Source organism: Tinamus guttatus, unplaced genomic scaffold, assembly GCF_059628265.1.
Source record: "Tinamus guttatus ecotype Peru unplaced genomic scaffold, ASM5962826v1 Tinamus_guttatus_pri_ptg000857l, whole genome shotgun sequence".
NCBI classification, from domain to species: Eukaryota; Metazoa; Chordata; class Aves; order Tinamiformes; family Tinamidae; genus Tinamus; species Tinamus guttatus.
This window is the reverse complement of record NW_028289391.1, coordinates 66,551-90,833: the sequence shown is the minus strand read 5'-3', so window position 1 is coordinate 90,833 and position 24,283 is coordinate 66,551. Positions and strand designations below refer to the sequence as shown.

The 24,283-nt window shown below is 46.4% G+C and overlaps 1 protein-coding gene across 1 annotated transcript in view; it reads left to right on the top strand.

Moving 5' to 3' along the window:
- Positions 1–9,840: 9,840 nt before the first annotated feature.
- LCMT2 (leucine carboxyl methyltransferase 2) overlaps positions 9,841–24,283 on the top strand; it is a 30,193-nt gene continuing 15,750 nt past the window's right edge. The window contains exons 1-4 of the mRNA XM_088537714.1: positions 9,841–9,867; positions 20,722–21,077; positions 21,606–21,687; positions 22,034–22,214. Coding sequence (XP_088393840.1) covers positions 9,841–9,867; positions 20,722–21,077; positions 21,606–21,687; positions 22,034–22,214 — 646 coding nt within the window. The remainder of the gene's footprint in view (positions 9,868–20,721; positions 21,078–21,605; positions 21,688–22,033; positions 22,215–24,283) is intronic.

Here is a 24,283-nt window from a genome sequence, read left to right as displayed (position 1 = left end):
CCTCTAATCATCTCCTCTGGACTCTCTCAAATTCATCTTCATTCTTTGAAGTCCACTAAGACTGGACACAATCCTGCAGCAAGGACCTTATCACAACAAAGTGGAGCCAGAAATGTTACTTCATGCATCTTGCAAGACACAGGCCTATTTAGAGCATCTCGTATGATGTTTTAGCAACAGCATGCCCCAGCTGGTTCATGTTCAGCATACAGCTCACTAAAAGCCCAACATCTTTTCTGGAGAACTGGTGTGTAGACAGTTGTTTCTCAGTTTATATCTGTACAGCTGACTGTTTCTGCTTACCAGATGAAAAAGGATCACCTTCTGCAACAACTCCCGTAATAGTTCTGCTACGTTTTACAGGATCTGCTTGTCATGAACAAATCAGCATACGAGTAGGCCAATATATTGTTTGCTGGAAAATACATCAAAAATATGCCCATTCACTGTGTCATGGTGGCAGTTACATGGGGAATTTCATTACAAACCCAGAGGCTTGAGTTTAAGTCATTATGAGGATGCTTTAAAATAACTCACTTTGAGATTACGTTTTGGGCTAGGAAAACAAATGTATCTCAAGGTAATGCTGCCAAACCACTTTCTGATGTGCCACTGTCTATGACAACTCTGAGCCAGACAGGCTTTGATTATTTGAAATCACAGCAAAAAAAAAAAATCAGGCTTGCTATTATTTCTGATGATTGATAGTGCAATTTGGTTGATAAATGTGTATGTATGTATTACTGATCTCTTTAAGGTTTTTAACCTAGATCTTCATGGTATGCAGATCAAAACAGCGTTAAACAGTATATTTGAGGTTTATATTATATATTAACAAATACATATATTTATCTGCAATTGAGATATTCTCCTTCAGCAGAGGCTCTTCTAATAAGAACTGCATGGATCTCTCTATAGCTCAGTGCTGTTCAGTATCTTTAATAATCTGTGAGGAAGTATGGACTGGCTGAACAGAAGAACATACAACAATAGGGAAATTACACTTCTGTAGCTTCAGTGATATGAATCTACTGTTCAGTATTTAAGAAGACTGCAGAAAGAGCAGTCAGAAAAGACTCATAAGAATGAGTCAAGATCTAGCTCAGCAAAAGGTACAGAGCTTGAAAGTGGAGTATCTCCTTGAGGTTCTCTAAACCATATAATCCAGAAAAGTAATGGATGGCATTGCCCAGTCCTAGCCTCTGAACTGCCTCTGGATCAGGCACTCCTTTCTCCCATTAGATTCTCTCAAAGACATGGCTGAACTGTGTCAAACCATGGAATGATTTTTTAATGATGAGAAAAGGGAATAAGAAGGAAACCATCTAACACATTTTAGTCTATAAGCCAAGAGAAAACTGAAATCAACATTTCCAGAGAGGGGAGCTGACTGAGCTGAACACGGTGCTACTGACTGCTCTACTTCCTGTCCTGGCTTCTTCCATCCTCCTCTTCTGGAATCTCTTCATCCAGTTTCAGCAGCAGGGTGACCTCACTTGGCAGCGACTGCTATACACGTACAGACTAAAGCGCCCCATTCTTATAGGTGCCTCTTAGTTGCTCACTATGGCCTGGACTTCCTCCCTGGTAGCAAACAAGTCTCCTTCTGTTCCCCTGAAAATCAGCTGGGAGGAAGTGAGATGGGGAGGTGGTTTCCGAAATACTGTGGACTGTGATTACAGACCTAGTCTCAAATCCATGCAGTGGGGGTGGGGAGCACGGGGAGGCATGGGGAATCTGGAGTATTTTGTTGTGAGCTGAACATGTGCCTTTAATCAACACTACTCACAGGCAGGCACAAAACTGGTGGCAAAGGGTTCACGGTTGTTTTTAAAAGGAAGAAAACAATTTGAGGAATATCGCTTCCTACAGAACAAGACTTTGGGAGGCTGCTGGTGCTTTCTATATATAGTGAGGTTATTATTTCAGAATGGAAAATGTTTGCTCAGGAAGGAAAGGCTCTGAGATCAGCAGAGTCAAGTCTCACCCACACACCATCAACTCCATTGGACTCTTCTGCTCTGCAGCATGGACTGCAAGAACGAGTCTGCACGGATGGGGTTTTCTCCAGGAGTCACCAATGCACACCTGAGGTGTCCTTGCTCAGGATCTTGGCTTCAAGCTCTTGTCACAGAAAAGCAGGTTCTGAAACAAACACGTGAGACTGGGTGATGCCAAAGGAAGGGGAGAAAAAAAATGCAGATGGTCAAGCCTCCTCTTACATTAAATAGTGGACAGACAAGTGAAGTTTATCATCCACAACTGGTGCACACCTCTGTGCTACAGGATATTACATAAATACTGTATGCTCCTGTATATGCCAGCAGCCAAGTTGGCAAAAAACGTGCACGCTGATGAAAAAGTCCTTGCTAAATATGCAGCAAATACTGTTGCTACAAATCGATGCAGGAAGTTGCCTCTCTTAGACTAGAGGAGGTCACATATACTCTCACATACCTGAACACATATGTGCACATGCACATGCGTACGCACGTGCACACACACACATACATACAAACTCATGTAATGCAGCTCCATCTAGTGGAAATGTGTGTATTATACAATCTTGATCCCATATTATGACTAGCAGCCTCCCTGCTCCTTCTGTATCTGAAACAAAATCATTAGGATAAAAATAACAAAATATCAAGAGGAAATAGAGTAGATACGAATCTTTTATCTAGTCACACTATGACCTCTTACTATTTTGTATTATGCATACAGTATTTTGCAAGTTGCCACTTCAAATGCTTCTCAAGAGCCAAGCTCCTGGTTTGTCCTCTCCCCATGCAAAACTCGGGCACTCACAAGTAACATTTTTTTCCCTGCTTCATTCTTCCACACTTTTCTCTTAGAGTTTCACTTCCTAAAACGAAACAACCGTTTGGCACATGCAAGTTTGATCCATTCAGCCCATCTGTCCTCACATTTATCAATCACTTTTTGTGCAGTAATTGCCCCCACACAAGGAAAAGGGTGTAAGAGGCAAGTTAAGAATGAACAGGTTAGGTGCCAGGACTCCTGTGCCAGAAACAGCCCTGTGCCCTGACACGCTGCGCGCTGTGCATGAGCTCCCAGCACGTCTTGGGGACGTGAGGGTGGAGAGTGAACAGGGCTTCAGTGGCCAAAGGGCAAGCATCTCAATACTCATCCTTTAAAAGAAACATTTTTGTCTGGTTTTGAATGACTTCTAGAAGAGCTCCTCCTAAGCCAGGCTGGAGGCCTCATGTCTTCAGAGCACTTCCATGGATGTTTGCTTTACTGTCTTCAACCTCTTAGCAACTAGTGGACAATGTTAACAGAAGAAAAAGTTGCAGATTCCTTATTTTCCTGCACAGTCCCCTAATCATCAGTACACTTTGTATTTAACTCTATTTGGTTGAGAAGATCCATATTATTATTTACCTGTTCATCTTTCTGCTAATGATAGCATCCTCTGCAAACTTTACTAGCACTGACTTTATATTTTCCTTACTGACAGTACTGAAGTGGCACTGAGCTCTAAATACTCTTTCAGACCCTTTCCTGCTTTTTAACTGAAGTGTCTTGTGGTATTAAGTCAAATGCTGTACAAAAGCTGAAATACAGCTCTGCTGTTACACTCTGAACTACTCAGTTGTTCTCTATCCCCAGCTGACCATTCAAATGCAGATATACTATGACAGTAACTGACTGCTGCTGTGCCCTCAAAAGAAGTCACTGGCATTTTACCTCACTGAATTCATCGTTTCTCATCATGGTGCCCTGTACTGAAATTCAGCGTAGCTCTGGAGTGGTCAGGTCCCCAAAATACATCTTTTTCTAGAGGCAAGGTCCCTGTCACTGGATCTGTTATCAGTATTGTACTGTACCTAAGTACATGGACAGCTGGTGAAACACTGGTGACCATATTCTTTAACAGACATATAATGTGTTTTTTTTAACAGTTGTTACATGAACAATATAATAAATAAATAAATAAATAAAAGTTGAGGATATATATTATGCTGTCTAAAGGGAAGTTGATGGTACGAAGATACAAAGACTTCCTGCAAAAAATTGTGAGGGAAAAAAAAGAAGTGACTGACATTTATTATGGACTTCAAATAGCAGAGGTAAAAGTCTTTTCTATGGCTCTTTAAAAATGCTTTTAAAATGCCCACCAAAATAAAAAAGGCTCTCCTGAGCTGATGGACAAATTGAAATGGGGGATACAGACAATCTGAATAGACTTGAAACCTCAAAAATCTACAGCACGTGCATTTCTACTTTCATCCTGTAGTCGTCTAAGTTGGTAATAGCAACTTGAATGGCTACTGGTGCATGAAGAACATTCTCGGAAATCACAGACAAACCCTCCATGGTTACAGGAGACAAGTAACAAGGAGGAGCAACCCCTTAACTACATCATTTACCTAACTAGGTCTTATCTCCAGCTTCTCCTGGATGAATTCTCAGCTCTGCAGATAAAGACCTGGGTGTCATAGTGGATGACAAGTTGACCATGAGGCAGCAGTGTGCCCTCGTGGCCAAGAAGGCCAATGGGATTCTGGGGTGCATTAAGAACAGCATCTCCAGCAAGTCGAGGGAGGGGATCCTGCCCCTCTACTCAGCCCTGGTGAGGCCGCATCTGGAGTATTGTGTCCAGTTCTGGGCTCCACAGGACAAGAGGGATGTGGAGCTGCTGGAGAGAGTCCAGCGCAGGGCTACGAGGATGATCAGGGGCCTGGAACATCTGCCCTGTGAGGAAAGGCTGAGGGAGCTGGGCCTGTTCAGCCTGGAGAAGAGAAGGCTGAGAGGGGACCTGAGCAGTGTCTAGAAGTACCTCAAGGGAGGCAGTGAGGAGGATGGGGCTGGTCTCTTTTCACTGGTGGCCACCAACAGAACTAGAGGAAACGGCCACAAACTGAAACACCAAAAGTTCCACGGGAACTTAAGGAAGAATTGCTTGACAGTGAGAGTGACAGAGCACTGGAACAGGCTGCCCAGAGAGGTTGTGGGGTCTCCTTCTCTGGAGATCTTCAAACCCGCTTGGACGCAGTCCTGTGCCACGTGCTCTGGGTGACCCTGTATGTGCAAGGGGGTTGCACTAGATGATCTATACAGGTCCTTTCCAACCCTAACCATTGTATGATTCTATGACTTGTTGGAGATGTGAAGGTGGCGGGGGTAGCTTTGGCTGAAGTGATCATGAACTGGTTGAGTTTAGGGTCCAACAAGGAGGAGGCAGGGCTGTTAGTAGCCTTGCAACCATGGACTTCAGCAGGGCCAACTTTGGCCTCTTCAGAGACCTCCTTGAAAGAATTCCATGGGCTAGGGATTTAGAAGGAACTGGGGCCTAAGAGAGCTGGTTAGTATTCAAGCAGCACTTCCTCCATGCTCAGCAGCAGTGCATCCCGGTGTGTAAGAAGTCAGGCAGGGGGTGGGGCAGGAGGCCTGCATGGATGGACAAGGAGCTGCTGGCAAAACTCAAACAGAAAAAGGCACTATACGGAAAGTGGAAATAAAGGACAGGCTTGTTGGGAGGAATATAGGAATGTTGTCAGGGAATGCAGGGATGTGACAAGGAAAGCTAAGATGCAATTGGAATTAAACTTGGCAAGGGATGTTAAAAATAACAAGAAGAGCTTTTTCAAATATATCAGTGGTAAAAGGAAGATTAGGGAAAACATGGGTCCATTGGTGAATGGCATGGATGCCCTGGTTATGAAAAACATGGAAAAAGCGGAGCTATTGAATGCCTTCTCGCTTCAGTGTTTACTGTTGCACTTTGTGAAGGAGCGGACTCAGTCCTTCTGTTCCTTTGTTAGGTATGAACCCGTAGTTCCCAGCCTCTTACCTCTTTCAAGAGGCTTTTAGTGCATGCACAAAGGATGCTTCCTTTCAGCATGATCCTTAAGCTTCCTTTCACCGTAAATCCCGGAGTTCAGCTGGGCAGTGCAACCAGAGAGACAGCTGGTCTTCCGAGCCCCACATTGGGTGCCGTTTGCGGGCATATTGAGGAGCAGGGTCTCTGCGACGGTGATCCACAAACCTTTATCTAGGGTTAAACACAACTTACCCAGTTTTCCGATCCCCGGAGCAGCCCCTGCCCTGCCCGGCAGCACGCGGAGCCCAGCAACCCAACCAGCCAATCAGGCAAGTGATCACGCACCGACCACACGTGAGGCCACCCAACGAGCTGCCTGGTCATGTGCTGGCCGCGTGGCTGCAGCTCCCGCTTCTCCTGCTCAGCCCCTCCATCTGCCGAGGCGACACTGCCCAGCACTGGCCCCAGGCTGACCGCAATAGCCTGTAGTTTCCCAGGTCCTCCCTCTTGCCTTTTGGGAGACTGGAGTGACGCTAGCTTTCTTCCAGTCCATCAGCACCTCCCCTGATCTCCATGACTTCTTGAAGATGATGGAGAGTGGCTTAGAAATAACCGCCAACAGTACCCTCACCACTCTTGGTGCATCTCATCTGGGCCCACAGATTTATGGGTGTTCAGTTTGCATAAATAATCTCTAACTCAATCCTCTCAAACATGAGGAAAGGCTTCCTCCCTCTAGATTTTCTCTCTTATCTCTGGACTCTGTAGTTAATGGGAATTAGCCTTAGCACTAAAGACTGAAACAAAGAAAGCATTTAGTAACTCTGTCTTCTCTGCATCTCCCTTCAGCAAGGCACTCACCCCATTCAGCAGTGGGTCCACATTTTCCCTAGTCTTCCTCTTGCTGCTGATGCAGCCCTTCCTGCTGTCCCTGACATCTCTTGCTAACTCTAATTCAAAACAGGCCTTGGTCTTCCTCGTTGCATCCCTGCATTCTCTAATAATGTTCCTATATTCTTCCCTCGTGGTCTGACCCTTCATTCACATTGTGTATCCTCTCTTTTTCTGTTTTACAAAAGATCCCTGCTCATCCACACAGATCTCCTGCTCCCCTTGCTTGACTTCTTACTTTTAGGAATGCACAGATTCTGAGCTTGGAGGAAGTTGTGCTTGAATATTAGCCAACTCTCCTGGACTCTCATTCCTTCTAGGACGCTGGCCCAGGGGATTTCTCCAAGGAGCTCCTTGAAGAGGTCAAACTTAGTTCTCTTGAAGTCCAGGGTTGCAATCCTACTTCTTGCCCAGCTTCCTCCTCGCAGGATCATGAATTCCAACATCTCATGGTCACTGCGGCCAAGACTGCCCTCAACCTCCACATTTCCAACTAGACCATCTCCGTTTGTTAGTTTCAGGTCTAGCAGTACCCTCTCCTTGTTGGCTCATCTAACACCTGCATCAAGAAGTTATGTGCAATGATCTGCAGGAACCTCCTGGACTGTCTGTTCCTAGCTGTGTGGTCATCCCAGCAGACATCAGTGTGGTTCAACTCCCCCATAAGGACTAGGCCCTGTGATGGTGAGGCTTCTTTCGCAGAGAGTGATTTGGGAGTCCTGGCTGACAACAGGTTAACCATGAGACAGCAATGGGCCCTTGTGGCCAAGAGGCCAATGAAATCCTGGCCTGCATCAGGAGGAGTGTTGCCAGACGGTCAAGGCAGGGGATCCTCTCCCTCTACTCAGCTCTGGGGCAACTGCACCTGGAGTATTGTGTGCAATTCTGGGTTCCCCAGGACAAGAGGGACATTGAGCTTCTAGAGAGCATCCAGCGTAGGGCCACAAAGATGATGAAGGGACTGGAGCATCTACATTATGAGGAAAGACTAACTGAGCTGGGTCTGTTTAGTCTGGAGAAGAGAAGGATTGAGGAAGACTTGGTCAACATGTTCAAGTACCTGAGGGGTTATTGTAGGGAGGATGGGGCCAGGCTCTTTTCTGTGGTGACCAGCGAAGGACAAGGGGTAATGGGTGTAAGTTGAAACATAGGAAGTTTAATCTCCATATGAGGAAGAACTTCTTCGGTGTCAGGGTGACAGAGCACTGCCCAGAGAGGCTGTGGAGTCTCCTTCTCTGGAGATCTTCAAACCCGCTTGGACGCAGTCCTGTGCCACGTGCTCTAGGTGACCCTGCGTGTGCAGGGGGGTTGGACTAGATGATCTCTAGAGCTCCCTTCCAACCTTAACCATCCTGCGATTCTGTGATTTTTGCAGCTGCCTGTAAAAGGCCTCATCCACTTCCTCTTCCTGGTCAGGAGGTCTGTAGTAAACACCCATCACAGGGTCGCCCCTTTTGGCTGCTCTTTAATCCTCATCCACAGGCTCTAGACTAGCTCTTCGTCCTCCCCTATGCTGAGCTCCATACATTCCTGTTGGTCTCTGATGTAAAGAGCAACTCTGCAACCTCACCTTCCTGGCCTGTCCTTCCTAAAAAGCCTAAAGCCACCTATGGCCATGTTCCAGTCATGAGAGCTGTCCTACCATGTCTCAGTAATTGCAATAAGATCATGGCCCTGCAACTGTTTATTCCCCATGCTGAATGCACAGAGACATTTAAACTGGACTACCAATGTGCCTCTCTTCTTAGCTGGGGCAGCTGTAGCTCTACTACGTGAGCCTTCAGCAGCTCTCCTGATTTCCTATTGTCTCTCTCCAGGCTTCAAGCAACCTTTCCTGGCTCTGGAGTGAGGCTCGTGTGAGTGGTATGACAGGCCATCCCCTACCTTATCACCAGCTTCCCTGATGATACCCCCCTCCCCCGTCAAATCTGGTTTAAAGCCTTATCAGTAAGTCCTGCTAGCTCGTGACCAAGGACTCTCGTTCCCCTTTGGGAAACATGAATCCCATCTGATGCCAGCATGCCTGGTGCCCTGTAAGGCTTCCTATTGCCAAAAAACCTGAAGTTATGGTGATGCACCAACCACGGAGACACATGTTAATGGACTGAACCCTCCTGTTTCTTTCCATATTCCTGTCAGCAACAGGGGGAATGGAAGAAAAGATGACATGCACACCCAAGTTCCTGATTGTCCAAAACAACTCCCTAAAGTCCCTTTGATTGCCCTCAGGCTACGTGTTGCCACTTCCTCTCCTGGAAAGTAACATTACCATTAATAAAACCTGAGAAGCATGGTGTCAAAAGCAGAACTTCTAATACAAATAAGGATATGGAAATGATCACTTCTCAGATGGAAACAATTAGAATTTCATGTTAAATTGGATCTTATACCAATTATGGATCACAGACATGGGCACATGAAACTGCAGCAACTGGTAATAGAAGCATTTTTAAACTGTTTTTACCAAATTAGGGGCAATGTATTTACTAAATATCAAATGCAGAACCTAGAAGTTCTGCAAAAGTATTACAGGTCTGTTAGTTTGATGAGGACCGAATGCAAACTTCTTCTGACTGGGGTGTTATGAAATGCACCAATTCAGCTCCAAGGCAGGACACAATTAACCACATGAACAGCTTAGTAAATGAGGTTGCACACTCCTGATCGCAGGTAACTCCTGAATCAAAATGTGCATGCATATGTTTTGCTTTGTTTTGTTGTTGTTTTTTTTTTTGTTGTTGTTGTTTGTTTGTTTCCAGATGTAAGCTAATAAGGTAAAGAAAAGCTAATTTGGGGTAGTTCTATGGTGTACAGGCCATTACCACATGCATCAGTGTATCGTTGAGTGATGCTGTGGGTAATGTCCTGCTGCAGAGGACAGAGGTCCCTCTCCACAGACCTGACCCCTTGTCCAGACAGGTTTGCTGCCTGACTGCAAGGTGCCAGAGAGAGACAGCCAAGGCTTGTCCATGCACTGGACCACTCCTCTCATCCTCTTCCAGGTGGGTGTTAATGATATCTGGGGGAACTGGAGACCGGTCAGAGAGGATGGCAGAGCTGCAGGGATGGCGGTCCCTGGAAAATATACAGAAGATGACTGTGGATGGTCTAGGGAACCCTTGATTACCTCCACAAACTGCCTCGGCACCAGTGCATGCGGCATGGAGAATAACCTGGAGGAACTGGAGGTATGTGTGCAGTTACAGGACCATGAACGCATTGCAGTTACACAGATGTGGAGGCAGCAGCCTACCAACCATAGGCCTGGACCTCATGGAGGGCTGCAACCACCCTGGCATCCACTGGAAAGACAATGCAGCCAGGCACAAGCAGTCCCAGAGATCCCAGCTGGGCACTGAGGACAACTTTGTGATACAGGAGGTGGAGGAGCCAACAAGGATGAGAATATCTAGATCACAGAGAAGCCTTAAGGCTGGGAACACATCTGCTTTTGGCATAAATCAGATCTTTATCCTGCAGGTAGAAAGGAGGCAATGGGGAAGGGGAAACCTCTTCTAAGTGTGATAATTCCTGCATCATGAAAGCTGAAGTCAAAGGAAAAAGAAAGAAGAAAACATCTCTAACCAGGCTAAAATAAAAATGGTTCACTTTTGTACTTGAGGTAAATTACGAACAAAAGAAACTCTGGAAGAGGACAGGCTGTTGCATGGACATAGTGAAACTGTTAATGATACCAAAAGGAAGAGTTGGTCACGTTTGTTTTGCACATGTAAGATGCAACATGAAAACATCAGCCAATAATAAACGGTGGTTTGGTGATAATAAACATTTTTTTTAAATATCAGGACACACTGATCTGCACCCATGAGTCTAAAAAAGTTCCTTAAGGAGATCTTTGGTTTGACACTATTGGAGGAAAAACATGTTCTTAAACAACTTGGTCTGCATTTGGCATTCATCCAACAAACCTCCAATAGTGTTCAGAGTACATGCACACAAATGAAGTCAGCAATACTGCAGGAATCAGGAAAATCCAGATTTTTGTGACTCAAGTATATGACTTCACATCCTCATAATTCCAATAGCAGTTTGAAAATTGCCCCCAACACTTCAGAAGTGTATTACCCCAAGAAGTGTAATGCAGTGAAGCAACACTTACTTCACTGAAACAAACTTTTTGCCCAGGAAATGGCTAAACCTTAACTTTCAGAGAGTCTTTTTTTTCCTCCCAAGTATTATTTCAACAGTCGAAGCCTACATTAACGTTCATCTTTCTCTGACATCAACACACACACACAAAAAAAAAGATTTTCGGATGGAAGATGTCTTACAGAAAAAAATCTCAGCAATTTTGTATGCTTGTGTTGCACAAAAGAGAGATCTGGCAAACAGCTGAAGTGTTGCAAGCTCTCATATCTAAAATAGCAGGCAAAAATCCCTCCAGTAAACCAACAGTATCCTCAAAACAACTTTCATCATCCCTGATGGCATCCAAACCAGAACAAAATGCCTTAGAAAAAGTACTTACAAAGCTAAGAGAGGTATATAGGGGTGGTGTGTATGTACATGTGTAGGTGTGTGTTTGTATATGCACATGCACATATACATATACACACACATATAGATTAGAATAATTATGCCATGCTAGATCAGAAATTGGTGGAGCTTAATCTCCTCTCTCTGACAACATGCACCCAGGAAAACAGATGAAATTGGGAAGCATCCTGTGATACTTCCCCAGAATTCCACTAGCAGCTTTGTCCATGAAACAGGACATCTTTTCTTGTTTTTATGAAAAAGGAAGTGAAACTCAGCAGCATTCTACTATTTTTGGAATAAATATATTATTATTATTTGATCATAAATATTCTCACAGTAATAGCTTCCCTTTCATTTTATTTACTAGTATCACCTTAAGAAATGCCCACGTTGTGTATGTGTATCAGGGTGTGAAATGCCCATCCTATGAACGAAGATATCAGCCCAAAACATGAAGCACGATTAGTCTATCCTTGATCTGAAGGGTTTCTTGTAGTACTGTTCAGTGGGAAGACAAGTTTGTGTGTGTACCCTTTAATGACACTGCAGGTACTCTGATAGTTCCTCTGCAGGAGTTTACAGAAACATTTTTAGAGACAGAAAAATGAATGCTAGCCAGCAAATTACTGCTGCTTGCTGCTGTTAACACAGGGCTCACTGCTGTTGCATTAAAGAACCTGTAGCATCACTTTCTAATTCTCCCAAGTCCTTCCCTTTGTGAGAGACTCATCTCTTAAATCCCGTAGGTCTCCATTCTTGTGTCCTAATTCTTCTTGTTATAATTCCACTGGGAATTTTAACCTTTTTTTTTTTTTCCTTAGAAACGTAACTCTACAAAAGTTGTCTCCCAACATGTTTCAGAGCAGGATTAATTCTTACATGCTCAGAGTCTCCTTTTTCCCCCCTCCTTAATGTTTCTCCTTTTTCCCCCCTCCTTAATGTTGACTTCTGCAGCTGACATGCCAGCGTGACATTTGTGAAGCTCTTCAGCTAGAAGGGGAGAAGACACCTACTCAGAAATGGAACACAAAGACAGAGGGTAACCTGGTGGATGACTGTCACTGTCCCTTTGGGGTATATTTCTGTTTGTGAGATCTCTCCTGGGGCTTAGAAAATAGCTTTTATGTCCTGAAGTATGCTGTGCAATCTGGATGCTCCCTGAGCATCCAGCAACTGGTCCTAGTACATTTTTCTTCTAAAAACTTTGAAAGTACTTGAAAGCAGACTGAAGTTTTCAGCACTTTTCTATCCTGTTCTAGATGAGCATGTTTGATACACCAATGACCTCTAATCTTGAAAGAGGATACCCAGAAAACGAAAAGTAATGTTTTCTAGTTTCACTTCTGTTAAAGAAGAAAGACTTTTCAGTACTTATCCCAGTTCTTTCTCATCTGGTGTCCAGACTCACACTTGGAGAGTCAACACACTCAAACTCACATCACCTGCAAAACATAGCAGCTCACAAAGGCTTTAGCATCCCCTGTGCAGTAGTGTGGACGGAATAAATAACACACAGCTTTTGGAAGCCTGTAATTTTGAGAAACATTGCCCCTGACTACACCCCACACAGACAGAGCTTGTCTGCTTTATGTTATTATTGAAAAGTATTTCTTAAATAAAGAATCAGAATGTAAAGGTTAAGTATTATTCACAGGAAACTAATGTGTTTGGCAGCACTTGTTTTGTGCATCACAGATTTTATGTATCTCGCTCATATTGTGTTCTTTAGCCTCAGAGGCTGAAACGCAGCTCCAGACTCACTGCTCACTCTTAAAAAATACCACATGCAATCTTTGAAATGCTGCACCTGAACTCCTCAAAATTCTTAGCTGGGATAATAATAATAATAATAATAATAATAATAATAATAATAATAATAAAGTAGGTGAGGAGTAAGTAAAACTCAGAACCTTCCCATTTTAAACTAGGAAATATGGCAAATTGGAAGCTGAAGGGAAAGCGGTGAGATGTCAAAATGCAGACTGTCTATGGGAGCTTGGCAACACCAGAGCAAGGGGTGGAAGAGGTCCGTGGCATGTGAAAGGGCTGAGCATGCTCAGCACTGCACTTGCAATGGAAGAGAAGGAGATAATGAACTGAGGATAGAAGTCAGCAGAGCATGAAGAGAATCCATCGGTGGATAAGGGTGAAGGATGACTGTGAGAAAACAGGGGAAGGAGATAGAAATTGAATGAAGAGCAACATACTAGCAAGGTAGGCCAGGTGACAGCAATGCTGAAGAGAAAAGCTGACACTGCTCAGAAGAGGGAAAGCTGGAAAGAAGCAGGGTAGGGGAAGAGGCAGCAGTGGAAAAGTAGCAACCCAGCTCTCCTCCAGAGCCTGGCTCAATTCAGACAAAATCCAGCAGGACGAATATCAGATGATGGGATATGGGTCTCTGAAAGAGTCAGGAGGTAGATAGGATGCCATGGACATATATGGAGTTTAGAAAAAGGCATTTCAAAAACAGCGGGAGAAGGCAAGGTGATGTTAAAATCAATAATGGGCTGGTGACATGCAAAGAGGATGGAAGTAAATGTCAGTCAAGCGCATGGTGAGGGAAAGGAAGCAACAGCCTTTGCAATAAGGCTGTGGAATTTAGATTTGTGCTTGCAATGGGAGAGAAAAAACAAGGCAGAAAGGATCCAGCAAAGATAACAAGAACCACTAAGACATAAGGGTAAACAACAGAGAAAAATCACAGAACCACAGAATGTTTGAGGAAGAAGTGTCTGGAAGGGGCCCCGGCCATCAAACAACCCACCTGCTCAAGTAGGTCAAGGCAGCTTATCCAGGACCCTCCACACACAGCTTCTGAACATCTCCAAGGATCCAGATGGAGTTTCCTGTGTTTCAGTTTGTGCTCACTGCCCTTTTCCTGTCCCTGGGCACCACTGAGAAGTCTGATTGTCTCCTTTGCACTCTTCTGTCGCCATGAGTATACACCTTGATAGGATCCCTCTCAATCTCCTCCAGACTGAATAGTCCCCAGCTCCCTCAGCATCTCCTCATATGAGAGATGCTCCAGTCCCTTAATCATCCCAGTAGCCCTTCACTGGACTCGCTCCAGAATGTCCGTGTCTCTCTCGTACTTGGGAGCCCAGAGCTGAACTCAGGACTCCAAGTGGGCATCAGCAAGAAAAGGTGACAGCAAGATAACAAAAAAGGATGAGTGGCACATAAACCAGGACCCTCCCCCAAGATCTTTGAAAAATGCTGAAAGATATTTGTAGCAGGTCCCCAAACACTGGAGTACTCGGAGGAAAATGGAAGGACGGTGGCGAGGCAAAGCTCGAAGATGAAGACAAGTACATTTTCCACATTCTTGCAGATCTTTCTACTAGGTTATTAATAGCAGTCGCCCACGCTCTACATTATTCCTTAGGACAAGCTAGAAGGACAAACCAAGTACCATTCTCCACAATACACCACTGCCTCAGCAGGGTTGAGAGATGGGACAAATGCAAGAAAAGCCAGTTGTGCTTTCCCTCCACTTTGATTTGTTGTTTTTCTTGCTTTATTCTATTAATCCAAGGCTTGAAGACTCCTCTCTTATGGGGAGAAGCTCCATTCAGGATCTTATTACAAACTGGTCTCACCCTCCAGCAAGGACCTCTTCCCACATGAGGAGATGATGCTCCATTCCTGCTGCCCTTCTCGCTCTAAAGGACCGAACTGCAATGTTGCTGCTCTTACAGAGCAGCCTGGCTGCGCTGCTCAACAAGAGATAATTAAAACCTTCCCTGGTGCTGCTTTCTCCACTCAGAATAGAAAGTGCCTCCCTCCTCATTATGAAACCCATTCCCAGCCCAGAACAAAGGCCAGAAGTTTCTAGCAAATACAGATCTCACCACAAGAAAGCAGGGCCAAGCATAATTCATATTGTTTTCTTCCTTACTATGTGTGAGGCCCCACTGTGATGACATCTTGACTCAGATGCTATAAACAAGGCCAAATTCATGGGACCAGAGACTCCCTGGAGACAGGCAAAGGACTGTGTTAGGATACGAGTTCCTGGGAGCAGAGAGTTAGTTGACCATGAGGCAGCAGTGTGCCCTCGTGGCCAAGAAGGCCAATGGGATCCTGGGGTGCGTTAAGAAGAGCGTCTCCAGCAGGTCGAGGGAGGGGATCCTGCCCCTCTACTCAGCCCTGGTGAGGCCACATCTGGAGTATTGTGTCCAGTTCTGGGCTCCACAGGACAAGAGGGATGTGGAGCTGCTGGAGAGAGTCCAGCGCAGGGCTACGAGGATGATCAGGGGCCTGGAACATCTGCCCTATGAGGAGAGGCTGAGGGAGCTGGGCCTGTTCAGCCTGGAGAAGAGAAGGCTGAGAGGGGACCTGAGCAGTGTCTAGAAGTACCTCAAGGGAGGGAGTGAAGAGGATGGGGCCGGCCTGTTTTCAGTGGTGGCCAGCGATACAACAAGAGGAAACAGCCACAAACTGAAGCCAAGAGAGGTTGTGGAGTCTCCTTCTCTGGAGATCTTCAAACCCGCTTGGATGCAGTCCTGTATCTCGTGCTCTAGGTGACCCTGCGTGTGCAGGGGGGTTGGACTGGATGATCCCTAGAGGTCCCTTCCAAACTCAACCATTCTGTGATTCTGTGATTCTATGAGTGAACAGCAGGGTGAAGAAGAGAGAATGCAAATAGACAAATCTGAAGAAATCTGAGGAAATCAGAAGAAAATGGTAAATGTGACTCTGCTTTTAACATAATGGGAATAGAGAGGTCTAGTTCAGGGGAGGCAATATCATGTCTGTTGCCAAACGTGGCAATGCAGTGCTAGTGCTCCCTGAACTTCAGAAGACAGCTAAGAAATAATGTCATCTGCCAGAGGAATATAGAAGCCATGCCTGGGACCCTGACAAAATTTAAACACAGTCCAAATCCACACTGAATTCCCTTTTCTACAAGCACTCTTGTAGAACCAGATCAGATAACTTTACAACCACTTGAGAACTGAACAGACTATATGAAGTCTCTCTTAATAGTGAAGAGGTCTCAAACAAGAGCTCCTTCCAATTTGTAACCAGAATGAGTCTGAAATACTGACCCCACAACCCTGACATTATGTGCGATATTGTCATTCTTAATATCCTTTGCAAAGTAAAATTTTGTTTGGCTATATCACCGCACTGAGAACTTACCTACTATTGGCCATGCAATATGATCAATAAATCCATTAATTTCTGTTTTCTAGGACACAGCCACCAATCTGTAACTGTGAACCATGTTATGGGACTCTCCTAGAAGCAATCCTGCTGCATAACAATTCTCCTGTTAAACACAGCAGCTGAGTTTAAATCAAAAGTTCAAAATTACAGCTCAAAGTGTAAACAGCTAATCAGGTACTACCAAGACAAATGCCTTACAGAATTTTCTCATTTTTCTCTGAAGTCCCAAATTCCCCTTTCTTCTCATGCTATACCTTGGAGATCATAGAATCACAGAACACAGAACGGTTCAGTTTGGAAGGGACCTCTAGAGATTGTCTAGTCCAACCCCCTGCTCCAGCAGGGACACCTAGAGCACGGGGCACAGGGTGGCATCCAGCTGGGTTTTGAAGATCTCCAGAGAAGGAGATTCTACAACCTCTCTGGGCAGCCTGTGCCAGGGCTTTGGCACCCTCACAGTAAAGAAGTTCTTCCTCATTTGGAGATTAAACTTCCTGTGTTTCAACTTGTACGCATTACTCCTTGTCCTGGCCACCCCCAAGAAGAGCGTGGCTCCATCCTCCCTACATCCTCAAAGAGATAAGAAATTTGTTCTTACTCCCATTTTTCAAATGGAGAATTGAAACAGAAATTAAGAGCTGGCTTTGCAAAGGCTGTCAACTCATCAAAGACCCCATGAAATACAGATATGTTTAAGTTTTGCCCGAGGGGAGAACAGGGCAGGGTTTTCATTTCTGGAACGCAAAGGAAGCTCTGCCAAGCTCAAATCTACTGATGAAAGCAGTTCGGAAGAGCAGCATTCCCATACCGCAGGCCCTGAGAAAAGGTGACTACTGAAACTTCCCTCAGTGGAAGTTAAACCTTCCTATCTTACTCATACATCTTTGGAAAAAAATCCACATCGGACAATGAACTTGAGCTACTGCTGATAGCTTGAGATTGACCTATTCATAAAGATAATGCAGATAGAGAAGACATGATAATGTCTTTAAATATTGGAATACAGCATAAAATGCCACATTAGTTTATCGGGAGTATCATATGTGTTTTGCCACAATCTATGTTTATTCATGAAACATGCAAAGAATCAATGAGTCTAAATGCATCAGAAGGGTTTGGATGTGTTACATAAAATGGAGAGGGAAGTGCTCAGTGCAGGAGCTCTGCAATGAGCCAGGAGATGAACAGCGCTCCCCATCAGGCAGCAGTAAGTCGGAGCAGGGGTTGATACCACTAGACATGAAGCACATGAGCACCCTCCTTCAAGGAGGAGATTACAAGGCATCTTACAGAAAGCATTAGTAGTCTTTAAGAAAGAGTTAATCACAGCACTGCTTAAGATTAATCCCTTATCCTTCAACACAGGATGCAAACATCTTTTAATGAAGTTCTGATTTATTAACAAGGAAAAATTTTTAAGTGTTATATGTGGATAAAACAGTGACGCAAACCTCCTAGGATGTCAACGTATCACCACTAGTAGGACAAAGAAATATCAAAAATCTTGTAATCAAAATTTTGCTCAAAGATTTTGCTTTTCAGCAATCAAAATCTTGCTCAAAAGTATACAGTGATTGTATAATCAATGCCAACTATTACTATTTCCTAAGGATTTATGCACCACATCAATTCTTCCACCATTTTGCACAGTGCTGATGCTAAATTTAATGTCCAACAATTTCACAAGATATCTCGTTTTCATACAATAAATACCAATGTACTAAGACATTCCCCAAGATCCTTTGGCCCAAGGTCTGTGCAAAATCTCACCACACAGTGTTGTATTCACGTCCAGTAGCAGTTGACTGGCAAAGTCCAGCCCTCCAGTGTTGCAGTTGTGGGATCGATAGGTTCATCACAGATGCAGCATCGGTGCCAAGCACTTTGAAGAGCCTCATGCTGCAAGGTGCAGCTCTCCTGCACAGCAGAGCACCTTGCTGTCCTTCCCAGACCACTTCCCAGGCGCACACTGTTGCAGAGTCCATCGTGCAGCTCACAACTGTGAAAAGCACCTACACGGCCGAGGTCACAGATCAGGAGTGGAAGGAACCAAGCTCACTTGGCTCCTGTTAACTTGGAGGCACAGTCTTGGCACTGTGGAGAGAGTGCACCCCATGGTGGGAAACGCCTCCTGTTTTGTCCCTTGCCATGCTGGGCCTCTCCTCGAAGCGCCCCATTACTTGTTACGTGTCTCACTGGTGTCAGCCCTGGGGTCAGGCTGGCCCATGCTCTCCCGCCAGCCCCGGGCACGCACAGCTATTGATAGCTGCGGCAGCAAGCGCTCCTCACTGCAATCCCCTCCTCAAGGCACCAGCCAGCCCAGGGGGTGGGAGCAGCATGCGCCCGGCCACCTGTGCTGCTCCATAGCGTTTTGGTTATGGAGGTGAGCCTTGCATTCCTCTCAGGCTTTGGATGTCGCACTGCTCTCCCAGGTAGTCCTCAGAGGACAGCACAGCAAGGAAAGGCTGCGTTGGCCTCAGCGCAGCAGTAGGAAGCAGCTGCCTCCCCAGTCCAAACCAAGCAAGAATGAGGGCTCATAAACTGGCCATCAATACACACAACAAGAAATGTGGAGAGAGTGGCCTACTAGCACAGCAGTTGGGCCCAAAAAAAGCCTTCCGAAGAGAGGCACAGACATAGAAACCTCAGCGGCTTCTGAACAAGGGCTCGATAAAGACATGGTGACTTCACGACTCTGTGCTCGCCACAGCCATGAACAGAGGCTGTAGGTCCAAGAACGACTGCATACCACGCTCTCTCCTTCCTCATGGAAACTTGGTATAGTCTCTATTCCTGGAGCAGAGATGTGGTGCCTTGTTCTAGTGAGGGAAAACTAATCTCCCCATCCCTCCTCGCATCACTGCAATGTGAGTGTGTCTCCTTTTGCTGCACCAAGATGCTTGGGTCATGTTTCAGTGTCTTCTCATACAAGAGCATTATGGATATAGAAACACAGAACTGGAAAGGGCTTTCTCAGATGTGGATGAGCCATCAGCCCCATGTGCTGCCAAGTGGTTCCTTCCAGTGCGTGCTCAGGATGCTGATCCAACTAGAAACACTGCAGGAACTGAAGCACCAGCCAAATGGGCTTGCATCTCCCATACGCATTAGCTGCAACTAAATCTCAGCATTGTCTCCAGGTCCCACAGACATGCCAGGATCGACAAGATAATGAATATCAGGCAAGAGGGAATCTGGAGAAAGAAGTCCTTTTCTCTGCAGAAACTATGCACACATCTGCAATACACACAGGACACAGGAGCGACCGTACCATACAGCATTCTGCACTATAGTCAAGCAACTGGAACAGGCACCTTGGAGATGCCAGGAATCACCTGAAAGGCAACTCTGGAATAAAACATGTCAGAGAAATATATTTCAAAAAATCCTGTACTTGCTGATAAAATGCTAGCATTGGGCTGCACATATTGCTGCCAGTTAAAAATATGGATGCTGACCATCCCCTGCTGAAGCACCATTGTGAGACTCTAGCCTTTTTAGTATACAATATATTGATTTTCCGAGTGCAAGATCTGTGGAGAATCTCGGCAGGAAGCAAAGTACTCACAGAATGACATGACACAGCTCAAGCTGCTGCTTCAAGTGAAACAACACAAAGCATTGACCTATCCTACTACAGACCTCCCCAGGCCACTGCCCATCTTGTATAAGGCTGCCCGCCCCTTTGCCACACGTGCACCTTTGCAACACGGTGTCTCACCACACACACACACACACGTCCATGTGCCCCCATCTGCAGCACCAGCACAGGGCATAGGCAGGACTGTTGAGCCTGCACTGCTGCAGAGAGCTCAGCACCATTCCAGTCACTCTACACCCGTGCAGAGACTTCTGCTCCCCCACGACGAGCTCGGCACCCTGTAAGTCTCCTTGCAATGAATTCTTTGTGCCCTGCATGGGCAGCTGCGCACCCGCTAGGGAGAGCTGCGCACCCTGAACAGAAACACCCGTGTCCTGCCGGGGAGCTCCGTGTCCTACGCAGGGACCTGCCTGCCCCCGGGGAGCTCCGCATGCAGCGCGGGAAGGCCCGCGCTCCGCCCACGGAGCTCCGCGCTCCGCCCACGGAGCTCCGGGCCTCGCCCGGCTTCCCGCCCCGCCCATACCTGCAGCCATGGCTGCGCGTTCCGGGTCTCCCTCGCCGAAGGGGCGGCTGCCGCGCTGCCCGCGGGAGCTGCGGGCGCCGGGCTGCCCGGGGCGGGGCGGCCGGGGCCGCTCTCTGGGGGCGGGGCGGGGGGCGGGCCCGGGCCGGCCCTCCCGGAGGCTCTGCGTGGCGGCGCGCTCCGCGTTCCCATTGGGCAGGGTCGGCCGGAAGGGGCCGTGCGCTCTCCCGCCTGCCCGGTCGCCCACAGCCGGGGAGCAGCGTGCGGGATGGCTGGTGGGCGGCCGGGCGCTCCGCGGAGCGTGGCCGTGAGTGGGGCCCCGCAACCTCCCCTTCCCCTCCGCGAGTGCCCTCGCGCGGGCGGGGCGGCAGCGAGGGGGGAGCGGGGCGGGCGGCGCGGTCCTCTGCGTGGCCCCCTGGCTCGGCGTGTCGGGTGTCGGCGGGCAGCGCCAGCGCGGACTCCCTGTCCCGGCAGGTGCAGGGCACCGGCGACAGCAGCGTCCTCAGCAAGAGCTCGGCGGCGGACCGAGGCTACGTGCGAGACCGCTTCCTGGGGCTGTTGGCGGGGCGGCGGCGGCGGCGGCGGCGAGCGCCCCTCGTCCACCGGTGAGGGCGGGTGCGCGGGGCCGGGAGGCTCCCCTCCCTTCGGGGGCAGTGGCCGCTGTTCGGGCCGGCAGCTGCAACCTGGGACTGGCGGCTCGCTCGGGGCTGGGCAGGGTCGGTTTGTCACCTGGCATGTCAAACCAAACCCCCAGAACAAGGCGTGTGTTGCGGTTGTCAGCACTGCAGTCCCAAGGCCTTGAGCATCTTTCAGGATATCTAGTGTAGCCTCTAGTCCCTAAAGCTTGCAGCAGAGACAGGTTTCCCCAGCTCTGTCACAGGGGCAGGATGTCTCACCTGTCTGCATCCATTTAATTATTAAATGCAGAATATGTATATTAATAAGCTTTAGCTACAACAAAACGATTAGACATCTCCCAGTTGGGTTCTGTAAATATGGGATTCTTAGGCATACAAAGAAAAAAAAAGTTTGTTGTTTTTTTTTTCCCTCTAAAGAAAAAGCATGGAGGAGAATGCATGTGCCAGAGAAACAGGCTTCTTGGAGAGTGATTGCAGCTGACTTTCATTCCACAGGGGTTATTATGTACGCGCCCGAGCTGTGGATCACTGTGTTCAAGACTTCCTGCTGAAGACCCGAAGTTGTGCTAGGACACAGGTACGTTTACCCTGTCTGGGCACGTAGGCTGTTTCCACTGTACGTATGGAAAATCTTCCTGACATGTTAGCTCTGCGTTAGCATATTTCTTAGTGAATCTACCATGATCCTTTTCTAGAAGAGTACAGAGAATCTGTGACTATCACTGCTTGCTGTCCATTTGTCACTTGGACAAAAGTATCGAGAAGGCGGCGATATGGATACAAAATCCTTCTTAACTTTTTCCAGGTGACTACCTGTTTCTGTCAGTCTAAAGATGATGGCCTTTAACTTGAATATTTTTCATGGGTGCTCAGGAGGCTGCTAGAGTTGAACATGTTTTTCTTTTCTGGTACTTTTTCTGCAGATCCTGTCTTTAGGTGCTGGCTTTGACTCTTTATACTTCCGCTTGAAGGACGCGGGTCTTCTGAGTCACACTGTGGTCTGTGAGGTGGATTTTCCAAATGTGGCATACCAAAAAGCTGCTCTGATTAAAGGAATAAAAGAGCTGTTCTCCCTGGTGGGAGATGCTGGAGGAGAAGAGTTAGGTATGTTGTTTGTGGAGGATGTCTTGCATAAGAATCGAAGGGAGCTTTGGCCTTTTAAAAATAGGGCATGTTGAGCAGAGGAACTAGATTTGTTCACAAGACAACTTTTGAATTTCTGAAAAAAATTGGAAGGCCTATTGTTTGCAAGAATTTGTTAGAAAAGAAGAGGACGTGTAGCTGCCATCATGGATTTGTCAGGATTAAATTATCTAACCAAAATTAATTTATTTTGGTGACTGTTCTTGAAATGCTGTGTCCCATTTTGGGCTCCCTAGTACAAGAGAGACGAAGACAGACTGAGCTTATCCAGTGAAATGTCACCAGAGTGATGAAAGAGCTGGAGCACATTATTTGCAAGGGAAGAGTAAGAGATTTGTCTTTTTGGGTTTGTTCAGCCCTGAGAAGATTGAATTGGCTCTTACTCCAATCCTTGATTCCTTAATTGGAGAGTGTGGAGAAGATGGAGCCATGCTCCTCATCCATGCTGCAGATGGATGAGGGGCAATGGTTGAAAGTTGCAACAAAGAAATTCCAATTAAGTGCGCAAAACTTTTGATTTCATTTTTTTTTCCACCATGTGGATAGTTTAAAAACATGAACAAGTTGCCCAAAGTGGCAGTGGAACATCCAGCCTGGGAAATATTAGAGCTTGACCGGGCAGAGTCTTGGGCACCTGGGTGAAGACATCCCTGCTGTCAGCTCACAGCAGCCAGGCCTCACAGCAGCTAGGTGACCTTCAATGGTCTTAAAACAACCTAGATTATAGGCATTTTGGATAGGGGAGAAGCTGTGACTCCAGATATTGTGATCCTAGCAAAGCTTTCATTGTTATGGTATTTGGCTTTCCTATATCCAAACCAGAGAAAAAATGATCATGATGAAACTACTGTAGAATAAAAGAGCTGAAAGGATGATTGTGCTAGTGGGGTAGTAAGCAGTAGAGCAGTGGCAAAACAGAAGGATGTAAGTTAAGGGGATTTTCTTCAAGGTATTTTTTTACTGTTCGAGATGGAAAAAGCCAACCAAAAGAAATTCAATATGGTGAACAGGATTATGATTTAAAACTATTTAAACTATTAAATGGTTTAAATAGCTGCAGGGATTGACTGGAAAAATGTATGATAAATTACAATAGAGGCATATACAAACTGTTACATTTAGGCTGCAACAATCAAATACTGGATAGAAAATAACTACAGAGAAAGGTGCAGAGCACAAGTCCCTCGCTGAAGTGAGCAACTGAGTGTACCAGTTCAATAAGATTGTCCCGTCCCCCCTGAAACCAATTTATACCTTTAGTATTGACAGCATCCAGTGACAAAGAACTCTGTGCTTACCAATAATCTTAAAGTCATAAATCTATAGGCCCAGATGGCATGCACCCATGGGTGCTTCAGGAATTGGCAGGCATTATTGCTAAGCCACTCTCCATCATCTTTGAGAGGTCATGGAGAGAGCAGGAGAGGTGCCGGAGGATTGGAGGAAACGAACGTCACTCCAGTCTTCAAAAAGGGCAAGAGAGAGGACCCAGGAAACTACAGATCAGTCAGCCTGACCTCCATCCCTGGAAAGGTGATGGAGCAGCTCATCCTAGAGACCATCTCTAGGCATGCGAAGAAAAAGAAGGTCGTCAGGAGTAGTCAGCATGGATTCAGTTTGCTGATGATACCAAACTGGCTGGAGAGACCGACACCCCAGAGGGCTGTGGTGCCATTCAGAGAGAACTGGACAGGTTGGAGAGTTGGGCAGAGAGAAAACTCATGAGGTTCAACAAGGACAAGTGCAGGATCCTGCCCCTGGGGAGGAATAACTCCAGGCACTAGTACAGATTGGAGGTTGACCTGCTGGAAAGCAGTTCAGTGGAGAGGAATTGGGAGTTCTGGTTGACAGCAGGTTAACCATGAGTCAGCAATGTGCCCTTGTGGCCAAAAAGGCAAATGGGATCCTGGCCTGTGTTAGGAGGAGTGTTGCCGGCAGATCAAGTGAGGCGATTCTCCCCCTGTCCTCAGCTCTGATGAGGCCACACCTGGAGTGAGTTGGGCCTATTTAGCCTAGAGAAGAGAAGACTG